The sequence below is a fragment of the Dermochelys coriacea genome, chromosome 12 (assembly GCF_009764565.3).
Source record: "Dermochelys coriacea isolate rDerCor1 chromosome 12, rDerCor1.pri.v4, whole genome shotgun sequence".
In the NCBI taxonomy this organism is placed as follows: Eukaryota; Metazoa; Chordata; order Testudines; family Dermochelyidae; genus Dermochelys; species Dermochelys coriacea.
This window is the reverse complement of record NC_050079.1, coordinates 43024916-43046848: the sequence shown is the minus strand read 5'-3', so window position 1 is coordinate 43046848 and position 21933 is coordinate 43024916. Positions and strand designations below refer to the sequence as shown.

The following is a 21933-nucleotide window of genomic DNA, read 5'->3' as shown; positions in this document are numbered from 1 at the left end:
TTATTCCAAAGCGGAACGTTTCTGAAGGCTGTGGTTGGTGAGTCCAGAGGGAATGCAAGAAGTGAAAGGTCACCGATTAATTCACAGTAACCAGACTCAGAGGAGGGGGAAATGAGATGGGAAGCAGAGGAGAAAAGAAAGCAATGTCCTTCTCCATTTTATCAGCAGGGAAAGTGCTTTCCCAGGATCTTTAGGAATTATGAAAAATAAATAACGAGAAATTAAAAAAACCCACAGAGTAGAAAAAGAATAAAATTATCTAACACCTCAGTAGCACATCATTATAGAAAACTGTGGGCTTTTTATACACGTTACAGTAAGGCAGTCATCCCCACTAACAGACTCAGTACGATGGATCAGTAATTGTTTTCATACACTTTAATTAGAAAAACTCAGATGGCTATGAATAATAATGGAAAAGAGAGACTTTTGCACTTGAAAGGTTGAAGTCAATCAAGTGTGAATGACGGCAAAAAGGAAAAAAAAAAAAGACACCAATTCATCAGGGCTCTGTTGTCTCGCTGCGTCTTTAATCATAATTCCTGATTGGGATTCAAGAAGGCAGTAAGCAGAGTTTCTTTGTCTGCCTTCACCTTCTGTCAATTAACTCACCCCGAAATATAATCATCAACCTCACATGCGCCTCTGCATCTTAATCTGGGACTCCAAACCAATAAGTCCTGCCCCTATATGTGCTTAAGTAATTACCTTTACCTACCTGCATCTCCACAGCCTCAGTTCTCCCCACTTCTCCCTCTTTCCTCCCCCCACACCCAGAAAGGGCTTTGGTACAGGAAATTGTTATAAGGCAGAAAATTCCTAGAGGGAACTGGGACAAAGCCAGAAGGGCTGGAAGTGAGAAATTGTGTGCGTCTGTGTATTCAGGACAACTGCAGGCTCTCCCAAAAAGCTGTGCATGGGAGCCACTGGCAAGTAAAACCCTGAATGCAAAGCTCTATGCTTGGCTCATTGCCTGATCTTCCCACCTCTCAGTCATTTGCCAGCTCAGCCTTCTTAAAATGCAGTCCTCTTTGCTGCAACCATCTTCTGGTGGGGGCCTTCCCACTCCCACACCCAGTGTCTCTCCCAGGGGGAGTTGCCTGACCACTCATCAACCTAATCACTTGGCATATATGCTGTGTCCCAAGCCCCCATCTCCATCTGTTTTATCTTTTCACACAGTAAACTCTTTGGGGGCAGGGACTATGGCTTCTTGTGCGTGCACAGAGGGCCTGGTCCACTCTGGTGATTTCACAATACAAATAAATAATCAGAGTATAAGGTGAAAAAGGAAGGCACTGAATGCTGGTGGCCAATCACAGATCACCAGGTAAATGATATTATTTGATACAGTTTATGCTTATGTCTGTATTTAAATGGTGTAACGGTCATGGGTGGACGGGCGGTGGAAGGTTGAGTCTTGTAGGGGAAGTTAACTTATGTGCAAGTTTCATGTGATCATATGTGATCACTTCTCATTCAGCTGGTCCAGCAATAGCTGGGAACTAATCCAAGCTCCAAACTCCTAAATGCTTGTATTTCCTCATTCAAGTTTCTTTAGTGCTTCCACAACACTAACATCATATGCACCAGTATGAAGGTATTAAAACCACCCTAAGGTATGTATACAACTGCAATGCATCACTGTGTCAGCTTGCTACTGTAACCCTAGACCTTAGTTATTCTATATACTGGGGCAGCACTGAGGAGCCCTAGCCGTGACCACCATGGTGCTAGGGGCTGTACAAACACACAACAAAGAGATGGTCCCTGCCCCAAAGAGCTCACAATCTCCCTCTATCACTTCCCTTTTGTTTCTTAGCCATACTCATTGCACCATGTTCAAATCAGATTGTCATCCCCTTGGGGCTAGAGTCACATTTTTCTATCTGGGTTGAAAGTCACCTAGCATGTTTCAGCTCTAGAAAATAATTATTTATTTCACTCTCGGAGTTTCTAACCTGCCCATCCCCATATGTAGGCATGTGTCCAAAGGGACCATACGCTAGCACTTCCTGGCTCTCTTGTAAGTCATACTTCTATATAATAAGAAAAGGAGTACTTGTGGCACCTTAGAGACTAACAAATTTATTAGAGCATAAGCTTTCGTGAGCTACAGCTCACTTCATCGGATGCATTTGGTGGTGTTTTTTCCACCAAATGCATCCGATGAAGTGAGCTGTAGCTCACGAAAGCTTATGCTCTAATAAATTTGTTAGTCTCTAAGGTGCCACAAGTACTCCTTTTCTTTTTGCGAATACAGACTAACACGGCTGCTACTCTGAAACCTTCTATATAATGTTATTGTGTAGGCTATGAATGGTATCACCTACATAGGAAATGTATACCCAGTACTATCAGACCTTAGTACGTTTCCTTCCTGTCCTAGCAATGTGTCTTATGCAGTTTCCTGCTGCCCCAAGATGAAATTAGCTAGTGAGTATTTTTGCTAGGGGTGAAAGTGGTCCCTGGTCTTTGTAGATTCTGAGTGCCCACAACTCCAGTTGAAGCCAATGGAAGCTACGGGTGCTCAGCCTCTCTAGAAAGCAGGCTCCAGTATGTGTACCTGGTACTCCAAATCAGTGGCCATTTTTGAAAAATTTGGCCCAATTGCTCGGTGTTACAAAGTGAGCAGAAACTGAACACAGATCTCCTCTCTCCTTGTCCTGTTTGTCTCCCTTAAGACTGTCCTCTTTCACAGAGACTAAGCTCAAGTGCTCATTCTCAAGAGAAAATGAGCTTGCTGCTGTTTTTGAAAAGGACTCTGTAAACTGCTTCCTCAGAGGAGACAGTCCAAAATGGCTGAGAGAAGTATGATCCTTCGGTGTGTGAATCCTCCTGAAACTGGGCCACACCCACACTCTTCAAGTGACAGCATCGGAGAGCCTGTTATAAGAGCTGAATGTAACAGTTCAGGGGGTGGACAAGGGGCTCGGTACAATCTCCACTCTGCCAGCAATGCTGGGCTCGGTAAATGGCTGTTCATCCCTGTTCTCTCATTTTCCTCGCCCCATTTCCACACACCACACCCTTTTCTAAGCTTCAGCTAAGCTTATAGTTGGGGTTTTCAGAAACCATGACTTCACAGAGACCTGAGCTGTGGTGGCTAGGATTCTCCCCGTCTCATGGTAACCATCCATACGCAGGTTCCCATCTTGGCCATTCTCCTCTATTCTGACCCTAGGAGCATAACATGGGTTTTGGACACATCAAAGCCACGTACTGATCTTTGGACAATGACAAGAGATCAATATTCTATACATTAGCTCAGCCTTCTCCCACTGGCTGCCTCTGCCTGTCTGGGATGTGGGGCCAATCCCATGGAAGTTCTAGGTAGCTCTTCATGAGCTCTGCCAACATGGCCAAAATAATTTAGATTTAAAAATAACCACTCTAGCAATGGTCTGAGGAGCTACTTTAATACCCCCTCTGTCCATGCAGGGGGGAATGCACATATAATGCAAGGTCCCCGAACCAGACAAAGGAGGGAATTTCCATTACAAAGACAGAGAGGGAGCTGGAGTGAAAAGCTTCATTAGACTCAGACAGGCAAAGCGATGGCAGTATACCAAGGTCACTTCTAATTTAGACCATCTAATTGGCAAACATGGTTCCAAATGGCTATCATCTCACAGGGCTCAGAATTAATGAAGCCCGATTATTTTCATTACCTTCATCCGAGATGGAGAATGAGACACAGAGTGAGAAAGAGAGGGGGGAGGGAAAGGGGGTGAAAGGGAGGGAGAGAGAAAAACTGACTGACAGCAGAAGGCAGAGAGCTGTAAGAGGAGACAATAGAAAAGGAGAAAAGAATGTAAAGATAGTGAGAGAGGAGAGAGGATGGCAGAGATAGGAAAGAATTACTCTGGGAGCAAGAGAGAAAAGAAAAAGATGAAAAGACAGCTGGCGACAGGAAACCCTGGAAGGACACCTTGAACATGGGACAAGAAAACTGACAACAGAATTAAGTGGCGGGGCAGAGGAATTTATGGAAAGATAAAGGAAGCTGAGAAGGAGGCAGGAGCATTCCGCATTACTGGAGGCTGCCTGGGAAGCAGTCCCTTCTCCGATTTCGAGCCCATCAGTCTTGTCAATTGACTATGGAAGTGAACTGCACTTCACCCTCATTAAGGGGCTCTCGGCCAAAGCGGTGCAGGTCCAGGACTAGTGAAGTGGCTGTTGTGTGGAAAGACAACTAACTAGACTAGTTTAGAGCAGACAAAATACCACATAAAACAAATTTTAACACATTTATTCACCAGCGTAATCAAGTGGCAGCAGCAGAAGACTGGTGCGAACAGACTGGGGCTGCATGGAATGCTGCTGTCAGCTCTCAGGAGCTTCACTTACTGTATATAAACCCTCTATGTCATGTCTTCCCAGTGCATTAGATGCTGGAGTTGCTGCACACGTGCCTTTGGGCTCTGGGACCTTGACATACCAATCACACACATTTCTCTCTCACCCCACCATTGATGGACTAGCAGAGTCTTGAGAGGGTCAGGTCTCAGAAAGGAGGGCTAGTGCTCTGGCTATTCCCAGCAGGACAGCCACCCAGACTGCTTGTTGATATGAATGGGAGAGGGGAAGAAACACACAGATATGAGATGCAGAGCATAAGCAAGCAGCTGTTACTATGGCAACAGACATATTATACACTGCAGGTTCCTGAAAGGCGTCTGATAAGGTATTATTAACTTGAGCCTCCTTCAAATACTGAACGCAACGACATCGTGTCAAAAGCAACCTGGCTCCCATTTATTGGGCTGCAATTCACTTATAGTTCATGAACTGGGTCTCGGTGCCTTCAGACTGAGACAGGAATCTTGGCTGGAATGAGCAAAATTAGGAACTTAGGGTGTTTGTGTCTACCACAAATGGTTGTTTCTTTTATTTTTCTAAAAAACATGTTTGCCATTTAAAACAAAAGGAAAATATCTGCTTGGCCCCTTTCTGCTTTATTCAAAGCACTGAGACCATCCTTTTTCCCCAGGTGTTATTTCCCCAAAGAAGAAAAGCAGCCCAGGCTTCATGGATGTGAAGAAACAAGTAACGGGACAGGGCTCACAGGAGACTCCCATCCTTTCTGATGGGATTTCTGATCTCAGCAGAAGGCTGGAGTACTCCAGGTGCCCTGGGCAGGGGTTGTCAAACCACTGGGTGAGTGAGCTCTTGATCACACACACAAGGTGCACCAAACTACCTAAATTGCTTGCACTTAAATGGTCTGAAGAATTCTGTATATTGATTTAAATAAGGCGTTCTTAACCATGACAGAGTGCCCACCCAAGTGGCTATACCAATTTAACCACATCAGTTTCTAAACCAGTTTAGGTAAATTGGTACAACTTGTATGTTTAGACAAGACCTCATACACTGATCTCATTTCTCTAGGCTACAACAATGGAGACCACTCTGTGCAGACTGGGGACTCCCACTTGTATGGCAAAAGCTCTATTGCTACTCACTGCTCTCACATTTCCTCTCTTCATCATAGGGACAAAATATTTTCATCTTGTGTTTGACTCTAAGCTGCCTTAGAATCTCAGTTCTTTGGGACAGTCCTTGACTATAAATGTGTACAATGCCCCAGTACGACAGAGCTTTGTCCCTGTTTGGGGCCTCTGAGGGCGTGTCTACGCTGCAATTAGATACCCGGGGCTGGCCCATGCCTGCTGGCTTAGGCTTGTGGGGCTCAGCTACAGGGCTGTTTAACTGTGGTGTAGGAGTTTGGGCTCAGGAGTTTGAAGCCTGAGCATTGGGACTGCATGAAGGGGGAGGGTCCTAGAGATTGAGCCTGAACGTCTACACTGCAATTAAACAGCTCCTTAGCCCGAGCCCCATGAGTCTGAGTCAGCTGGCACGAGCCAGCTGCAGGTTTTAATTGCAGTGTAGACTTATCTTGAGTGCTATAAATGTTAGCTAACTAACATGTTCTCTTCCCAAAGCGCCCTGGTATTTTTGTATTCTTTATTGTTTTCACTGAGGACAGAAGTATCCGAATTTGGCATTTACTGGGGAGCAATAATGGGACCTGTCAACACTGTTAGATGTTGATGTGTTCCAGGATCATGGTTCCCACACTATGGTGCACGGATCTCTCCCAGATGTTCCTGGACAGCACTGATTGCCAGGCACAGTATCCCTTCTGGCATTTAATCAACCATCCTCCAGCGTGGAGCAGAGCATTTCTTCAGCCCGCCAGGAGCCAGGCATGGCAGAGGAAGGGGGATATGGCAGCAGACTTGGAAGGACAAGAAACTGGGGGGAAAGCAGCAGAGGGAAGGAGAAATCTGACAAGCAAAGAGGAAGGAGAGAAAAAGACAGAAAACAAAGGGGAAAGAGGAAGACTGGTGCTGGAGCAAGATTATGTATTTCCACAAATAATGCCACCTAAGGAGAAACATGGACCACTGGACATTTTTTCTTTAGCCCTGATACACATGGATTGGGACGCTGGAAAGAGAGGTGAGCCCACAAGATTATTTGTATTTATTTGTATTGTCGCAGTGCTTAGAAGCCATATTGTGCTAGGTGCTCCACACAGACATCATAAAAGCAAGTCCCCGATCAGCCAGTCCATGACCAAGAGACTGTCGCTCATACAAAAAGCCTCTTCAGAATGACAGCTTGAGCACCGTAATGTTAGAAATGTAAAAAAGGACATTTCCCATCATGCACTGTAATGATAATTTCCTTCTCAAATGAACTGGAGACAAACAGAATGCTGGATAAAGGCTTCCATTAGAGACAGTGTTAGAACAGGACTCCCATGTTTGACACCTACAGCAATGCTGTAGAAGGGGAAAAAAAGTTTGACACAAACATCTTGGTAATGAACCAGAGTTAACTGATCTCAAGTTTTGCTACACTTGTGGAGAAACTGCACTGGTGAAGATTGTGCAGCTGTGACTAAGGTGCAACCCACCTTCGAGAAACAATTACAAAAATGGATCTATTTCTAACTACATGTTTCCATGGAAATATTTGGTATTATTTAGAAAATCTCCTCCATTTCAATGGCCTAAAGACCTTTCCACTTCAGAGAAGTTTAACTGACCATCCTTAAAGTTCAATTTAAAATGAGGCATTTCAAAACATTGTGACAGTGGCATTTTAAACAAGGGATTTACAGGATTCTACAGCCACACATTATCCATCTCACTCAGGCCAACTACACAATATCCATATGGTTGTTATAGTTGCCTTGAATAAAGTGATCTGTTACTTATAAAAAGTTACGTTATCTCCGACTGGCTGATTTCTCATTGAAGGAACAGATCCTACTTCTACTCCCATTATGATGAGTGTCGACTTGATCTTTTGCAGCGACTTTAAAGGGTTAAGGGAGAACATGTTTATTGAATATTCTTCTCAGTATCGTCACAGGATAACTCTTTCTCCTGATTGTGCCGACCACCATGATACCCAAACACTGGTATTCTGCAGCTAGGATAACATGGGGATGAGAAGAATCAAAGCAAGAGAAGTTCTTGTATGATCAGGGAGTGGGATCTTGGATCAGCAGGTTACATCAAAACTAGCCAGTGCCCAGGGCACAGGCAAGGTCCTTTCATTTATGCAAAGACAACTTCACTCTTGCTGGGAAGGCAAAAGGTGCACTTCAGCTCCCAGAGACTTACCGTCATGAGGAGTTTTTCCACACAGTCAGGCGACACACTGTGCAGGTGTGTGAGGTGCAGCTGCAGATGGATCTTGTTGTTGAGCATGTCCTGGCAGAGTGGGCAGCGAAGCATGGGCTGCACGGAGTGCTGGGTCATGGCATGCACCCGCAGCCGGTTCACATCGGTGTTACTGTATTTGCAGTATGGACACTGATACATCTGTAGAGAGAGATAAAACAAAACATGCTGACTGAATCACATGACTGACACAATCACTGCTTATATCCCCTCCTTCTTTACAGCTTGACTGTAATAATCTTGTGCCTTTGTCCTACCACTCAATCACCACCTTTTCATCAACTTTGCTTTTTCTCTCAACACCTGGGAAGTGAATTAACAGCCTCTAGATTTTTATGGCTTTCCAGGAAGTAATGCTGGGCTCCTGTGCCTCACCTGCTCTGATTTGGTCTCCTCTGAAGTTTTGGACCATTTAGAGGAGAGAGGTGACTCAGAGGAGCTGGGAAATGACATGCGTTTGGAGGATGCTGGAGACTCTGTCAGCTCCTTGTCTGCCTGGCTGGCTGGTGCTGCAAAGACAAATGAGATTTGCATTAGGACATCCCCATCAGGCCAACTCTAAAGGAGTTCATGCTGGATGAAATGATTAGTAATTCCATTTGTGCTGTTGTATTTTCTTGAAACAAACACAGTCTAATGATTTGAAGAGGAGGAACATCTGGGCCAAGTGACATCTTACTAAACATGCTAGGGAGAAAGTAAGAGTTTCTCTCTCGATGTCTGGCATTACTGGCACTAAGAAATAAGGAACTGTGACAAATCCATACAGCTATAAGCAGAAAAGCACACCCACTCACTTGGACTCCCCGGGTCAGCTTAAAAATCTAGTAGATGCAAGAGAGTCTTCTCCTGTGTTTACATGCGAGATCTGACCACTTGGCCATATGTCAGCGTTTGAGTGTCAGGATTCCCCCTCCTTCCAGGAAGAGCTGGCCATACAGAGAACAATGCAGGATGACATTCCTACCCTTAGTGCAAAAAGGTTCATACATAATGTGCTAAGCATGGTGAGGCATTCGTTCATTAAAGCCAGCCAAGAGCAGTGGTAGGTGCAACGCAGAAGATTCACATCTGGGTCCTTGGCTCAGTCTCACTTTCCTAGACTGGCAGCAGCTGGGAGTTCAGAGTGTGGAATGCACTCAGCATTTGTGCAGAGAGCACGGCTGGTCTTACTCTCCAGCAAGCAGTCCCACTGAAATCCCCAGGAAGTCTGGGGGACAGAGCCTCGCCTATGACCAGCGGTAGGAATGGCTCCGATATGGACACCAAGAATGGCTGTTTAGGCATAAACCTTAAACACGTTAATACAAAGCAATGGTATTCAAATTCAAATGTATACATAAAAGCAACAAAATCAGAGCTCAATGCAGAAAATATTCAAGGAAATTGACAATGTTCCCAGAATGCACATCCTATGGCCTATAAACCTGTATCTTGGTAACCTGGAGTACATAAGTTTGTAGGACATCTATTATTTAAAAACTAGAAAGCCAGGCATATTACACACAGCCCTCCCGAACACACTTTCATAACAGTACTGTAATCTGTCTTAAATCGACTTCAAACCCATGTCACCCTTAATGGGACTTACTCTTTTTCACTTGAAAGATAACACGACAGCTGGCTATTTAACAGGATAGACTGGCTGCTGATTAACCAGGTGCTGTAATGTTCTGAGACTGGTTCCCCCACAGCTTGTCCCCGTCTCTTAGTCACACTGTGAACCGGATGCTGTGGAACCAGCCACACCTTACTTCAGAAGCTGCAGCCAACGCACGGCTCAGGTAGGTCACTCACATGCCAGAGACCCTTTTAAAGCTACCGAGATGGGATTTATTCAACAATGTGCCTTAAAAATCGGAAATCCAATTCCCATATTTAACAATCCCCCAACACTAAACATTCGTAAAATAAACAGAGTGCAAAACCACGTCCAGGAAAAGGGAGTCAGAGACACTATGAATGGACATAAAAGGACCTGGGCCATTCCTGTGGAGAGACGATTTGATTAATGTTCATGCTCCTGAATGTGTCCAAGGGATATAGTGGCAAGAGCCAGAACAGATGATTGGCAAGTTCTTCGTCACATGGCTCTGCTAATGCCCTTAAGTCCTGTCCTGCAGAACCCCTGATATTTCAGTCCTGTGCTCCTACAGTGGTCTAATGCCCCAGTGTCAAATTTAAGCACATACCCCAAAAACATGTGTAGGATCCCAGTGTACCACTAAGACCTTTGTGCTACTCAGTGTACTAGAAAAAGGCCAATCCTACAGCTTATTAGTGTAAAAGAAGTCAATTCTTTCATGGTAAATCTACAGACATAAGAACGCATCCACCATTGTCTTGTCCACGTGGTGAGATGAACTTTTATGTTTGAATCTAAAACCTCCCTTGTGGATCCGAGATGGAACTTCTTTAAAAGGATTTCTACAGAATTGAAGTTTATGCCCCCCCCCAAATAATCTCACAGTACAAATAGAGCATCAGGGCTGTGGGTGAAGTATTACCTACCTGCCCCACCCCACGGAAACAATCCTCTATATCTGATTCATGGTGCGATAAGAGAAGAGCACTGAGCCAGGCTGTGCTTCATGAGCCCCCACTCTACCAATAAGAGTAAGAAGAATTCCTAGCAAGAACTCCTTCGTTGTGGCTGGTGGAGGATGATCCAGTGCTAAATTGCCTTGGCTGGTCCCTGTGTGACATGAGGAGAGTGGCCCCAATAAGAAGGTTAACTACTGCTGATATTGTCCACTCCTCAGTTTGACCTCAGACATTAAAATGTCAACCACAATCGGGAAGTCAGGCATCAGGCCCCAAGCTCTGTCTGCATATGGCCAGGCAGCAGTACAAGCAGCACTCCCTTCCCTACTCGTGGGGACTTGAATCACAGAGCCCTACAAGATTTAGGATCCTCTTCCAGGGTCAGATTTCCAGTTAGGCACATGCCTAGGGGCGTCAGAGTTCTATGGGTGCCTAAAAATGCAAAGTTTGCTGCTCGCAGGTCCTGGCAGGGGGTGGGGCTGGCTGAGGGGGAGATGGCCCCATGCAACCCTGCTAGGGTGCTCCTACCAGCCGGGAAGGTGACGCAGGCCCCTGTGGCAGGGGAAGAGCTCAGCAGTCCAACGGAGGGTCCCTGCCGGGCAAGTGCGACCTGAGGGAGCCTGGCCTGGGCAGGCCTTGCTCCTGCTCCAGCCTGGCTGATCGAGCCATGCCTGAAGGGCCTGAGCGATCAGCCCGGCAGACACAGTCACCTCCAAGAGGGGCTGGTGAGTGTGGTCAGAGGCCAGAGAGCAGAGGAGTGGGGCTTGGGGAGGTGCGCTGGGCAGTGGAAGGTGCTTGTGTGTGTTGGGGTGCTGGACAGTGGAGTGTCTGTGTGGGGCCCTGTGCAGTTGTGGTGATGGGGCTATGCAGGGGACGCTGGGCACTGGGGGGGTGTCAGTGGGCAGGGGGCGCTGAGTAGTGGTGTGCAAAGTTCTGTGCAGTTGTGGTGGAAGAGGTCTGTGGAGGGGTCTCTGGACAGGGGTGTGTGCTGAAGATGCTGCGTCTAGGGGCATGTAATGTGTAAATCTGGCCCTGTCCCCTTGCACTGACTGGTAATTAGGTCTCCAGCGTGGTTTGGGGAGGGACTCTCTGGGCTCTATCAACTTTCACTTCAACCCTTGAACTACTATTAGTTGAGTGCAACAGGCATCTAGTGATTCTTTTCCTGCGGCGTTTGTGGCAGAAAGAGTCCCTACAGGATAGATAATAAATCTAGGAAGGGGAGTTTCTATCAGTTTAACCACCTGTTTCATATATATTAAATGTAAAAATATACATGCAGGAGATGGATGTTCTCATGGACACAATGTGGACACGGTAACCGTAATTAAACACGAAAGCCTGTGTTAAAGGCTATCTTTAACCCATAAAAACCAAAACCAATGCTTTATTTACCCAAGTCTCCAAAGCTGTCCATGGCACTCCCTATTGTGCCCTGCTATTGCCACACAGCTAGTACCTGCGGTATGTCACATTAGACTGGCCTGAGGCTCCCAAGGTGAGGTCAGGATGAACATTCCCAGAATTTGTTGGTTGAAATCAGACTTATCACCATGATCTTCATGACATCTCTTGTAGGTAAAGAGGAGCATAAAAACCAGAATAAGTCCTTTACTGACAACATAAGTTTCTAGTTTTCACTCTGTGGAATGAACTGTGATCGACACATTGCAGGAGACATTCAGTGAGCAGGCACTGGCTTTGAGAGGGTTACTTGTGACATTAGATAAGATGTCACATTAAACTCCCACTGAATTATCAAAATTATTTTTTGAACAAAACTTCTGTGCTTAGAATCTACTGGGGTCTCTTTGAGAAACATGCAGGAGAACGTATCTGTGTAACTTCCGGTGAGTGTTATTGTGAGTTGTGTATGGAAGTCACCTGCATAGTGACAAGGAAAAATAAATATGCTATCATACAGTAAATGATTCAAGCCATTACTGGGAATGTGCCACACTCACTTTTCCAAGCTAAAGAACTCAAATGCTTTATGGTTTTATAAACAAAGCACTAAGGACCTACTTAATTTTGTCAATAAAAATAAAATAAAATAAAAAATAAATAAATAAAAACATCAAACCTTATAGCTAATGTGTCGGGAAAATAATCTTTGGAAACTTCCAAAAATATGATCTCCTCTTCCACAGTCATAAGATTTGGTGTAATCCATGGCAGAGTAGAGCAATTAAGTCAGGAAATCCTGGGTTCTTATATCTTGACTATGCCACTGACTCACACACCTTGGGAAGCTCACCTGCATTTTCAGAGGTGGTCTCTAATTTTGGGAGCCCAGCTTCAGACAATGGGGGCTTATTTTCAGAGGTGCTGAGTGCTGGCATGTCTCAGATGTCAGTCGGCACAGCGGATGCTCGGCTGCTCTGAACATCAGACCATGGGTGTTTGAAGCACCCTAAATTAGTGCACACTTTTGGAAACAGAACCTGGGCTGTTAAGGCAGCTCTGCATTGTCTGCAGCTACAAAGCTGCCCTAACAAGCGTAGCCAGCTTCTGAAGAGCCCTTCGTACATAGGGGGATCCTCAGGTGACATAGGAGCTGCCCCCACTAACCTTCCCACTATTGCTGATGCTGAGTGCATGGCCAGGTGTGGCTCGGGCATCCCTGGGTTTTGGTGACCTCTGTCTTCCATAATGGGTCCCTGGAGCCACAGGCAGTCAGCACAAGATATAGCAACATTCAGACTGCTATCTTCAGCTGGGGAACCATCCTGGCAAAAGGTAGTTTAAATTCAGCTTTGCTCCCTACCCCTGAAACTAAGTGCTCCTCAGTGCAGCTGATCTGGCTCACCAGCCTTAACCTCTCTAACATAGGGACATTAGTCTATTCCATAGGAGGGGTGCGAAGATGAACTGGCTGTTTTCGCAAAAAGAAAAGGAGTACTTGTGGCACCTTAGAGACTTTATTAGAGAAAATTTATTTGAGCATAAGCTTTCGTGAGCTACAGCTCACTTCATCGGATGCATTCAATGGAAAATACAGTGGAGAGATTTATATACATAGAGAACATGAAACAATGGGTGTTACCATACACACTGTAACAAAAGAGTGATCAGGTAAGGTGAGCTATTACCAGCAGGAGAGCAGGGGGGAAAAAAACCTTTTGTAGTGATAATCAAGGTGGGCCATTTCCAGCAGTTGACAAGAACGTGTGAGGAACAGTGGGGGGTGGGGGGGAATAAACATGGGGAAATAGTTTTACTTTGTGTAATGACACATCCACTCCCAGTCTTTATTCAAGCCTAATTTAATGGTGTCCAGTTTGCAAATTAATTCCAATTCAGTAGTCTTTCCTTGGAGTCTGTTTTTGAAGTTTTTTTGTTGAAGAATTGCGACTTTTAGGTCTGTAATCGAGTGACCAAAGAGATTGAAGAAGTGTTCTCCGACTGGTTTTTGAATGTTATAATTCTTGACGTCTGATTTGTGTCCATTTATTCTTTTACGTGGAGACTGTCCAGTTTGGTCAATGTTTTCAGTATTCTCAAAATGTATGCCTCAAGATACATGCTAAGGAGTATTTTTAAAGAGAAAATTCCCATTTGGGCTATCAACACTGAGACCAAGTTAATGCTAGTAGACAGCCACCCAAACCTACTGTATGTCAGATTTAAGTACATGAATGATCTTAGGATCAGCCATCATGGAACAGTGTGTCACAGAGCAGGGGAATTAAGAATTCCTTTACATTCTGGAGAAAGGGGACATGCAGACCGCATCACTCTTGAGCACACCCAGTGATTGACTATAAAGCTTCAAAACAGACTTAGAAAATAGTGTATTAATTACCATGTCACACACAGTCAGTCTGACCTATTCATCTGTTATAGAATAGACTAGGAAAAATGTCCAGAAAAAAAAGTGTTGAAAACCTTATTTCTCACTTTCCTCCAAACCACTGCTCATCCAGCACAAATACCCCTGTGCCACAATTAGGGGCCAAGGAGAGATCCTGCTCAAAGACCAGGACTCCCCTCAAGAAAACAAATGAAAATGTGATAAATGTCCTGAACAGGAGGTAATTTGTGCATTGATTTGCTCGTCTCAAGGTTTAAAGCAATAAAGAAGTTAGAAGAATACATCTTTCCACAGACAGAGAAAACATGTACTCCACACCCATACATGAAAGCCGTATGGCCGCAAGGCATTCTACCCTCCTGAAGCATTTCTGAGAGGCTATTTCGTCAGTGCATATGCCAGACAATCCCTGCTTTTCAGCACGGGAGATTCTCACTCTCTGTTTTAAAGGGGAGGAGGTCACCCAAAGGTGACGCTCATCCTTTTCTTTGCTAACCCCAGGTTAACATTGCAAGGGTCCCAAAGAGCTGACTATGCTTGAGCATTGTGGAAAGGCCAAAGGCGGCCACCACCCCCCACCTTTCAACCATCAGACTCTCTTAGCTAAAGTACCACTGACAGCCCCTTCATCTAAACTTCCATCTCCCGACCAGCAACATAATGGAGGAGCCAATTAAATGATTATTAATTCATGCTGCTTTCCGTAAGCCAGAGGTTCTCATCTCCCTGCATTCCGTAAACCAGCTTGCCACCTACCCCACAAATTTACAGCAAGGTTTTTGCTACCTTGATTGATTATGAAAATACTCTTCATACTAGCTCGGCAACCAGTCTCGGCTACACTTTCAACCCCACCAGAACACTATTTTCACTGTCTGATAGAAACTACGATTACCCAGTGGGGTTGCTGGTCCCCACAGGCCTTGCTCCACAGAGACAGGTTCTTCAGACCTTTTCCTCAAATTTTTCCTGGACCCTACACTCTGAAATTTTGTACCAAACTCTAACCCTCAGAGTTAAATCTGACTGCCTTTTGTGGAGGATTTTGTAGCGAGAGCTCCTCATGACCGTTCTACTCATTCAGTAGAAAGGTATCCTTACAGTCCCTGTTGGTTCTGTCTGGAAAAGCCCGTGCTTGGAGAGGTGACAGGATTATTTCATCCCTTTTCATTTCCCTACGCCATAAGGCCTTCATCCTTCTATCTTTAGCAGAGCGGATGAGTGGTGAGGCAGCATTCTTACACTGGGGAGTGTTCCTCACTGGAGCACACAGAGAAACAGCTATGGAATCCTGCATACTTTGGTATCAAGTTTCAGGCAGATCTCTCTATCAAACATTTGCTATTCCAGCAGGAACACACCATTTATATTAATATAATAGAAATAAATACAAGTCAATAATTCCATTGAGGGATTCTAGTGACATAATAAACCATGAGACTAGACCTTAAGCCTCACTGAAATGTAATTTCCTTGTCTAATATTGCTGCCCTACTGCACGTTTGTTCCTTTTTGTGTTAATAGCATATGGTTAAAATGTTTCTTTCTGAAACGCTGTCTGTTTACATTCCCTATTCCCCAAAGGTCCCATTCATCTTAATGGGATGTTGTAGCTATACTAATAGAACTGAACATTGCCTGTTGCTCTACTGGATTTTTTCAAACCCACATTTGATAAATAATAGGATCATACAGTAGATAGAATTAAATACACAGATATTTGGAAATGCACTTTCGCACACAGACCTTTGTCTATCTTTTAAAAGTGTCACCCTGAAAATGGTCAAATGGATTTGTTTTTCTAGCTTTGAGTTGAACGTTTCAGCCTGCAGTGAGTCTGAATAGCTGAATTGTTATTAAATATTTATCTTACTGCAGCACCCAAAAGCCCCAAACAGGATAAGGGCCTGTTCTCCTGTACAAACACACAGATGTGGTCCCTGCACCAATGAGCTTACAATATAAGACGACAAGCAAGACACAAATGGTGGGGGACAAGAAGACAATCAATTATATATACATTTTGTAGTGACATCAATAAATACTACTGACTTTCCCCAGCTCCCCTTCAGACTAGCATTGAGGGTTGGTCAATTTCCTGTGGGCTTCACAGCAGGAAAAGCCCTGCAGACTATGCTCTATGAAGGTGACACAGTAGGGAGGAACGTGTGAAGAGCATAGCTGGCAGACCAGACTGGGTCAGGGTGCAATGTCACAAGAGACCAGAGCAGAGAAATCAGGACTAGCAGAGTTATGAAGGGCTTTGATGGTCAAGATAAGAAGCTTGACATTGATATAGGGGGATCCAGCAGAAGGATTCAACTGCAGGAGTTACGTGGTCAGAGCAAAAAGAAAAGGAGTACTTGTGGCACCTTAGAGACTAACAAATGGGCCAGGACTATAACATGAAGTTAAAAAGATGTTTAAGTTGGTGCAGCAGGGTGGCTTGCTTCTTTAAGGGCTAGAGGCCAGGGCTCACCCATGCCTGGTTATTGTGGAGAGTTAGAAGGGCTCTTGCAGGGAGTACCCTGAGATCAGCAGAGTGGCACCCGCTAGGAAGGGCTGGGAGTAGCCTGCTAATGCAGGGAAGCTCCTGAGATACCCTGAGTTTAGGGGCCTGAAGAGAGAATCACTGAACTGAAAGCCAGCTCTGAGAAGGAAAGCTGGGAACTCCTCCCCCAAGAGGAGAGAAAGACTGAACTTGGAATATGGCCAACATGTGTCAGGACTAAATAAATTGGACCTCATAAGAAGAATGTTCTATTACCTTTGGACTGTGCCGTGGAGTAAGCCCAATATTTGCTACCTTCCTAATTTGGGCAGGGCTGTCTCATATCTTTAGAGCATATTATTACTGGCATGTACATGAAATCATCAGGTCATTGTTTTGCAATGCACAAGTCATGCATATGGGGACATCTCCTAATGTTGTACCTTTTCTTCCTAGCATAATCATTAGTATTAAAGACCATGGGTACTGCTGGGGGACAATCTTGGTTGCTTTTTTGGGAGAGGTTTACCAAATGAATGGTTGAAAGGAATGCAGCATTTGGATTTCAATAATTAGCTGATACCGAGTCTCATGGTATCTTAGTTGAAAAATGAATTCAAATGGCTTGGATACAAAAACTCATTTGGACTGAAAACTGGACCAAAGACCATAGAAAAAGTTTAGGGCTAAAAGACACAGTTTTGAGAAGTGCAGAAGTGTCGAATGAGGATTACAGGATCTTTTTTTTTGGTTCAGCCATTTCTAGACTGGATGAGGCAGCAAACAGCATGGCTATGCAGCACGGCACAGAACTGGCAAGAGCGGTCAATAGCAGTGGGGACATAGAATGAATACAAAGAGATCTATAGGGGTTAGAGACATGGACAGAACAGACAGATTCTATTTTTAAATTGCTACTAACGCATCCAGGAGGAAATAATCAAACAAGGAGACTGAGTGGGAAGAAGAATTAAGAGTGTCAAAGACTAGGTCACACCAACATTATAACTGTTCCCCTGTTGAGGGATCCAGTTATAATAAAAGATGTCCTCTGAAACAGATAAAACAGTTCAATCTTGCAGCGTAGACAGGCTTAAACTGTTTTAATCACATTCTCATTGTATGCTATAACCCTACAAAATACAACCTGCAACATAGGTCAGTTTTAGCCAAATTACAAGACTAATCTGTGTTTAAAGGACATTGGGGGGATGAACTTCCATGTTTTACCTGTGTGCTATCATGGTAGCCATTGCAGAACAGGACTTTGAGGTTATAATGGATGGCAAAGTAGATAGGTGTTTACAATGTAATATGACACCAGACGGCCACAGCATTGTGGGCTGCATGCAGAAATGCTCCCTAACACAGGGAGGGGAGGGGACAGCTCCTCTCTACAGAGCCCTCTTGTGATGGCACTGGGAATGCTGCAGTCAGTTCTGAGCACTATATTGGTTGAAAGATACTGAAACTGAGGAAGTTCAGAGAAGAGCAACAAAACTGATCAGGGGGCTGGAGGGGTTGATTGGAGGGAAAGACTAACAATGCTAAATACATGTGGCTTGGCTAAAGAACTCCCCAGGAAATGAGAGAAAGCTTTGAGAGGGGCTTGGACTAGATGACCCTTCCAACCCTGATATTCTATGATTCTATGAACTATCTCCAAGAAGGAGGAGGGTTCTACACAGCGGGGGGAGAGGAGTTACTGAAGCTGGGACAGGAGGTGTAACGAGATGTAATGAGAAGAGCAAATTCATGCAAAAAAGTCCCTGGCACTGAGCCGTCAGAGGCTGAGAGTCTCCCAAGGGCCGGGGAAGGAGTCTCAGCGCAAGGGACACTTCAAAGTACGGCAGACAAAGCACTAGACAATGCCATCCTGAAGCAACAATGGAGCCCAGTGCTGGGGCCCTACTCCTCCTCCCCGTCTCTGACTTCTATGGCTGTAGGATTCATCAGCAAGACCTTCTAGAGCATTGCCCTGGACCAGAGAACAGCATCCCTGACAGCAGGTGGACCATATTTCCTTTATACGAATAATAGAAAGACAAGTAAAATCAGACCTTGGAGATGGTGTCCTGGCTTAGAGATGAGCCGTCAACACTCTGCAAGTAAAGCCTCCAGGGGAGTTTTTGCAAGGCACCAAGGGCACGTAGGCACAAAACTCCCATGGGCTTTCAATGGGAGTTGGGTTCCTCGGTGCCCTTTTGTGCCTTGGAAGTCTGCTCCTAGTCTTTTGAGACCGAAGACCAATTACACTGAGCTGCACAATCCCCCTATTTGTGAATCCCTCAGTCTAACAGAAGCAGGGATCCAGAACTACTCTAATGTGTCCTCCTGCCTTCACCTCTCCTTTCCTCTCCCCAGTTGATTTCTCCCCTTCCTTTACTCTCACGTCACCGAATATCCCAGACAGTAAGTGCTCACCAAAACTACAGATATTAAAAAAAGGCAGGGGGGAGGGGTGGTAATAGATTTCCGCCAGGATGTGCCTGACCTGTTTTTTTCAATTTCAGTAATTAGAAAGGCAGTGGACCTGTAGGAATTATTCATAAACTGCAGAAGCTGTGCAGTATACATTTATGTTAAACATGTCAAATCCGATTGAAATCATGCCTGCCTGCACCATACTCCATAAACACACTTTTCTGCAACAATTTCCCAGCACTCAGCAGCCCATTAATACCTCCTTTAATAGCAATCTACCAGAGATTCGAATAAGGGATGCTCCATTGCACTAATTGCTCAGAGTTAGGTGAGCATCATGAAGTAAAAAAAAGATTGTTTTTTTTAAACCCTTCAGGCTAGTCCTCCAGAAATATTTCATTTCAATTTATATTTTAAGTAGAAATTAAAAAAAAAAACAAAAAAACCAAAAAAACACGGGTGTACTGAAGTCCATACAACTGATAATACTAATAAAGTCTTTCATCTAGCAGGGTCACTCGAGATTGAGAAGTTCTCTGATATTTTATCAACGTCTATATATTTCTTGTTTAAAAAATAATAAAACAAAACAAAATGCTTTAAGTCCTGAATTGGTTTTCCTGGATATTACTAAGGGCTCTAGGTGGAAACCAATGTGTATGATGTTAAACATTTACATCTAGAATTCATTCATATTTTCATGATTTGAAAATGCGGTCAGGCAACAATTGTGTTTTTTTGCTCATTTGTGATGAATCTGAAGTTAATCATGAAAACGATGTATTCTTTGCTCAGAGGCTGAGATTTGGGAATTGTCATTCTTCTTTGGCACTAAAATTGGAAGAACTCGAACATAAGACTGACAGGTAGGAAGGACCTCCAGCACCACTCATGCTGCATCTCTTGAACGTGCAGAAGCTATTTAATCCTACTACTGTAATGAAAATGAAAAGCAAACAAGCCCAGTCCAGGAACAGGAAACATTAGCAATGTGCTTCTAAACCAATAAATAATTGATTTAAAAAAAACACAAACATTCTGAACTCCTATGAAAAGCTAGTGATTGTTCAGAGCCATTGGCCATGCTCTGGGGTCTGCCATGCACACAAAACATTTGCACTAGCGAGTGCAAAAATGATAGAGCTATTGTTGTGCAATGTAATGAAAACTCGTTTGTAATTTCATTGTGGCCCATTTTATGACCCCAAAATTTTGCTTTTTGCCAAAACTTCTAGAAATGACTGGATTCACATCAAAATATGCAAAAATTCTAAATTTTGCATTTTGATTTGAAAACTCATCATCATTATGCACAAAAGATTTTGATTTTTTTTTGGGTGGGGGAGAACGTTACTTGAACATGGGACATTTTTATTTAAGAATAATTTGTTCTATTTACAAATTTTAAAAAAAGAATTTCACAGACTTGTTTTGAAGCTAGACATTTTTTATAAATTTGCCATGAAACAAAGAAACCTAAAGTGCTGAGTCTTTTCCATTTCATCACAAATATCTTACAAAGGTTTCATTCTGGCACATCATGCTGAGTGGTCAAAGAAGGCCAACCGCAGTGTTGACTGACCACTGACACTTTTCACTCTGCTCCAGCAATAAAACGAATAAGGGTTATAAGTTACACAGCAGCTGTTCATCAGAGGATCTCACAGTGCTTTACTAAGGTGAGTAATTATTTAGTCTAGAAGTGGGAAACTGAGATACAGAAAGGTCAAGTAAACTTGGAAGGGTCACATAATGAGTCAATGGAGTTCCTATTCTCCCCCTCCCCCTCTAAAGCTCTTCCTATTCCCTCCTTTCTCAATCACCATGGATAACACCACCATACTGTCTGTCACTCAGGCCTGTAACAAAGGCATCATCTCCTCTAGGTCTTCACATTTAGGCTGTATCTAAATCTTGCCGATTCTAAGATACTGCCCCTTCCTATCTATTCATATGGCTACAGAATCTCATCCAAGCTGTCATCATCTCACATCTCGATCCAACATCCTTCTTTCTGGCCTTGAGAATGCAGTCTTGCTCTGCTCAGATCCAGAACACAGCTACAGAGGTCATTTTCCTAGCCCATTGCTTTGACCATGTCATTCCTTTACTTGCATCCCTCCACTGGCTCCTTCTTCTCTATGGCATCAAACATTAGCTACTTATCTTCAGTTTCAAGTCCCTTCATTACCTGTCCCCACCCAACCTATCATCTCCCATCATCAAAAGGTGGATGCCTGGCTTGGATCAGATCATACTGTCAACCTGCCTTGTCCACTTGCTAAATTTTTAAACAAGCACCTTCACTCTTTTGCTGCCATTCATGCTTAGAAGAAGTTCCCTGTAAACGTCCGGAAAGCGATGTCTTAATCGTCCTTCAAATTCCTCCTCTAAACCCTCCTTTGCCATGATGCCTTCAAAAGAACTTGACAGTGGTTACGCTGCCAGTGTGCTGAAATCACACCTGAACAATCATGCTGAACAATCTTGTCTCATTGTTTCCTTGTATTCCCACATCCATCTGCATCTATCTGTTGTCTCCTGTCTTATACTTAGACCATAAGCTCACTGGAGCAGGGACTGTGTTTGTACAGTGCCTAACTCAGTGGGGTCCTGTGCATGACTACAGCTTCTAGGTGCTACCATAATACAAATAAATAAATAAATACATATCAGGAACAGAAGCAGAGTCTCTTGACTTTCAGTCCAAAGCCCCGTTCACTGGCTCACGAGTGCTTGAACCTGCATTTCCTCCTTGCCCTGATCTTCCATTGTCTTCAAGGGGATTCTGGAAGCAGAACGGACTAAGTTGTAAAATTACAATTGCTCTGTTCACCTACAGAGATAAGGTGGGTGAGGTAATATCTTTTACTGGACCAACTTCTGTTGGTGAGAGGGACAAGCTTTCGAGCCACACAGAGCTCACCCACCTTGTCCGGCTAATATCCTGGGAAAAC

General features: G+C 44.1%; 1 protein-coding gene across 1 annotated transcript in view; it reads right to left on the bottom strand.

Moving 5' to 3' along the window:
* ZFHX3 (zinc finger homeobox 3) overlaps positions 1 to 21933 on the bottom strand; it is a 296035-nt gene that overhangs the window by 22726 nt on the left and 251376 nt on the right. Inside the window, 2 exon segments of the mRNA XM_043494742.1 lie at positions 7644 to 7844; positions 8079 to 8212. Coding sequence (XP_043350677.1) covers positions 7644 to 7844; positions 8079 to 8212 — 335 coding nt within the window.